At 50.6% G+C, this 3,957-nt stretch overlaps 1 protein-coding gene across 1 annotated transcript in view; it reads right to left on the reverse strand.

Annotated features, from left to right (window-relative positions):
- TMEM200C (transmembrane protein 200C) overlaps positions 1–682 on the reverse strand; it is a 2,543-nt gene extending 1,861 nt beyond the window's left edge. The window contains exon 1 of the mRNA XM_008582240.1: positions 8–682. Within this exon, the coding sequence (XP_008580462.1) occupies positions 8–682 (675 nt within the window). The remainder of the gene's footprint in view (positions 1–7) is intronic.
- Between the last annotated feature and the right edge of the window lie 3,275 nt (positions 683–3,957).

The raw sequence follows: 3,957 nt of genomic DNA on the forward strand, positions 1-3,957 counted from the left end.
CGGCGGCCGCGGCCGCGGCGGCAGCCAGGTCTTTGGCGCGGAGGCTGTGCACGTCGATGACGGTGGAGTAGAGGTCCCGCAGGTTGATGATCTTGGTCTTCTTGTCCCGGTTCTCGTGGAGCACGGCGTTGGCGCAGATGAAGAGGAAGATGCCGATGCCCATAATGAGGGGCCCGAAGACCTTGAGCTTGTCAGAGTGCAGGTAGCCGGAGAAGACGCGGAAGAAGAAGCCCACCGACGTGGAGGAAGACGGGGACGGGGCGGGGGGCCGCGCTGGAGGCGTGCTCCTGGGCGCGCCCACGGAACTGGAGTTGACACCTTGCAGAGTCCCTGGGTGGCTCCTGGACCGGTTTTTGCTGCCACTGCTGCTGCTATTGGCCATGGTTGCGACGCGGTGGCCGTCGCCCGCGAACGGCAGCTGCTTACCCCCCTCCCTACTGGCCCCGTTGGCCTTGGGCCAGTAGCCCACCACCGCCATGGCTATGCCCACCAGCAGCACCAGAATGCCGCAGAGGGCGATGAGCCCCGAGACGGAGCACAGCTTCAGCTTGCCTTTGACCACCACCACGTCGTTCTTGCGCCTCCTCCTGGCTTTCCGCTTGCGCTTGGGCACCTGGCTCGGGGGGCGCAGGGGATCCTGCTTTCTGGCGGAAATCCTCAGCAGGCCGCCGGTGGCGATCATGGCGAACTCGCCGAGTGCGGGGCTAGCCCCTGGGGCAGAGGCTTATGCAGTGGGGGCGCCACCTGCCCACTAGCTGTTCCTTCACCTCCTCCTGCTGCAAAGCAGAGGAAGACAGTCAGAGGGTGTAGGCTTCACTGCAGCACCATTCCACGCACTGCAACTGCCCCGCTCCCAGATCCCAATCCATGTGTGCCCCCCACCCTAGGGCCTTTACCCACTAACCGAAAGACAGTGTACAGAGGCCAGGGTGGGGTGGATATTAGGGACGGGAAACGTTGTTGCAATAACTGACCGGTGGTAATAAAACAGTTTGAGAGAACAGCCTTCTTTCCCCCCTCCCCACACACTCCATAGGTAATATCCAGCATTGTTCATCTCAAATCCTCCTGGCCGGCAGCCAGTGGAGTTCTGACCATAAGTAAAAACTAAATGTGGGGACTCAGATTTTTTTTTGAGGTCTTTCCTGGTAAGAGCCTTTCTCTTTGTCCTACGGGAATCGGAAGACTTCCCAAGGGAGCTGCCACAGGATTTTCAAGTCTCTAAGCAGAGGAATCTGTCAGTGTGGGGCCCACAGTCACTAAAACAGTCACGAGAAAGTTACTATTGTATAAAGATGAAAGGAATTCACTTCACTGGATGAAAATGAAAGGTCATAAACTGGCAGGCAGATGGCTTATTTACTACAGATAATTAATAGAGAGTTCATTGCTGGGAAAACAGCAGAGATATTTCAATACACTGACAATAAATCCCTTCACAGAGTTGTCTCCCACCTATTCTTGTTCCTGCAGCTAAAAGCAAGCAGGTCCCTCTCGCAGCCTTCTCATCTCTGCTCTGCAACATCTGGACGGCTTCTCGGGGTGGAATATTTAGTTTTAGGTAACTGGTTATGTAACTGAGCTCTTCCTTCTGGCCTTCTCCCCTCCCTCAGAGGAACTCCCTTAAAGGTATCATGTGCTAGATTTCATCAGGGAATTTGAGAAGTCCCCCGGAATTTCCAAGAGGAAGATCTTTTTCTCATGTCAGACAATTACAACCTAAATAAACAAAACAAAACATTGCCATAATAGTTTTCTGAACCCTTATTAATGTATCATGTGCTAGATTTCATCAGGGAATTTGAGAAGTCCCCCGGAATTTCCAAGAGGAAGATCTTTTTCTCATGTCAGAAAATTACAACCTAAATAAACAAAACAAAACATTGCCATAATAGTTTTCTGAACCCTTATTAATGTGCCAACAGCACTCTACGGAATCCCAGTATTCAAACGAGTAGGTAATTAAGTAGGTAAACAGTCTATGTAATGATGATGATTTCTAGGATGACATTTCCTCAAGTGAAAGCTGTTTTCTCCATCCTTCTCTCATGAGGTCATTTTTAGGAAGAGAGGTGGCAACAGTCAATCCTAAGGACCATCCTTAGGAAGTTTATTTAGTTGTTTATAATAAAGCCTGGGTAGGTGCATTCACAGATGCATATTTATGGTTATCTGACAGCTTCTAAAAATTTCAGTCCTGCTGGATCCCCAGAGTAAAACATTTTCTGTTCCATTGGTTGTGTTCCATCCTATAATAGACATGTTAAAATTAAGGGCATGGTATAAATCTGAAAGACTTAGATATCACTCACAAGCCTTTTGGTATTTTATACTTTACAAGATAATTCATGATTTAGAATAAATTGCTCTTTGAAAATGTGGGATTACTTAGGTAAAATGTTTTTGCTTTTAATTGGTGCTTGGATGATAACATTTGGGCCCTTAATTCTCTCCATTATATCAATACAGGTAGGATCTTTTCTCCATTGGTGACCAGCAATTTACAATGTTTGCCAATCAATCTATCTTTGGAACTTAGTTGGGTTTCAGTAAAGAGAAATGCTAGGTAGCTTAGAGAGGAGTCAGTAGAGAGAATACATCTATAGACCTTTTAAATTTTGTTTTAAGAAAGTTGCACCAGTAAGTACAAACAGCTTGTTTTTTCTTTAAAAAAGTAGTTTACTGTCCATAGATCATTCCCCCAAATAAGCCCATTTATCATGTAGTTATAACATAGAGACTGCTGTTTTAAATGATCCCTAGACTGCAGCATCTTTAATAATCTGGAGATCTGTAGTTATCTTCAGAAGGCTTTAAGGACCAGGCATTTTAGCAGCAAACCCAGACTTAGTTGGCAAGGTGGCTCTCCTGGGAGAGAGGTCTAGCGTTCTGTCGGGCATTGATAAGGAGCACCAGTATGTCTTGGGGGAGGAAGGCACCCACTTGTGTTTCTTCTCAGCAAGGCAGCTTTGGCTCTGGGTAGAATGTAAGAAATGTTGGAATGGATTTCAACAATCGTTTACAGAAGATCTTTAAAATTTAGTAGCTAGTAATTAACTCCCTGGTTCATTACTCCTCCAGCTCTGTTGAAGATTGAACTCCTTTTTAATGTATCTGACATGAAATACTGACAAAGGTCAGATGCCACGGAAGACCCATCTTTGGGGCTTCCCTTTATACCCAATGAAAGAAAACAAACTTAACAGGCGAGTTTGGCTGCCCTCGCAATTTACTGCCTGATGCAGGTCTTTCCGTGCTTAAGGAATGGAGGATGGGGGAAGCAAAGGAGGGATGTCTAAAAATACAACTGCTTCCAAGACAGACATTCAAGTTCTCCGCTCATGATGGATTAAGCCCCACTCGCTGTCTGAGGCTCGGAGCCCGCAGGCAGGGAGCGCCATTCCGCGCCCGGCCCCCAGCCCAGGTCCTCGGCCCCTGCCCCTCGCGGGCAGGCAGCGACCCCCTCGCCCTTCGTCTGGTCTGCTTATTTATGTTGGGGTCACATGAGCGCAGCAGCTGGGAGCCCGCCTCTGGAGAGAAGACAGGCAAGAGCGCAGGGAGGGCAATCCTCAACTCGCTTCTGCCGGGCAGCGCAGCCCGCGAAGCCGCCCAGGACAGAGCCTCTCCCCGATCAGCAGCCCGGGGAGCGGGGCTGGGGGAGGAAGAGGCGGAGAGGGGCAGCTCGGGGGCTGGGGAAGGACAGACTTGCTCAAAATGGCAGCCCCGCAAGCGAACAATATCGCTCACTTACCCAGGGAGACCGGGGGAGCTCGGGGCCGGCGACCGGGCGCTCGGGCGACACAAAGGAACCATGGAGAAACTTTTCCAGCCCGAGCCGACGGCGGAGCGCGGTGCCAGCGCCTCGGGGCCCTGCATCGGAGCGCGGCTCAGCAGCGTCGCGGGGGCGAGCGCCCGCCCCGGGCTCGCAGCCCCCTCCGGCGCTGTGGCGGGAGCCAT

The sequence above is a fragment of the Galeopterus variegatus genome, unplaced genomic scaffold (genome assembly GCF_000696425.1).
Source record: "Galeopterus variegatus unplaced genomic scaffold, G_variegatus-3.0.2 Scaffold2549, whole genome shotgun sequence".
Classification (NCBI taxonomy): domain Eukaryota; kingdom Metazoa; phylum Chordata; class Mammalia; order Dermoptera; family Cynocephalidae; genus Galeopterus; species Galeopterus variegatus.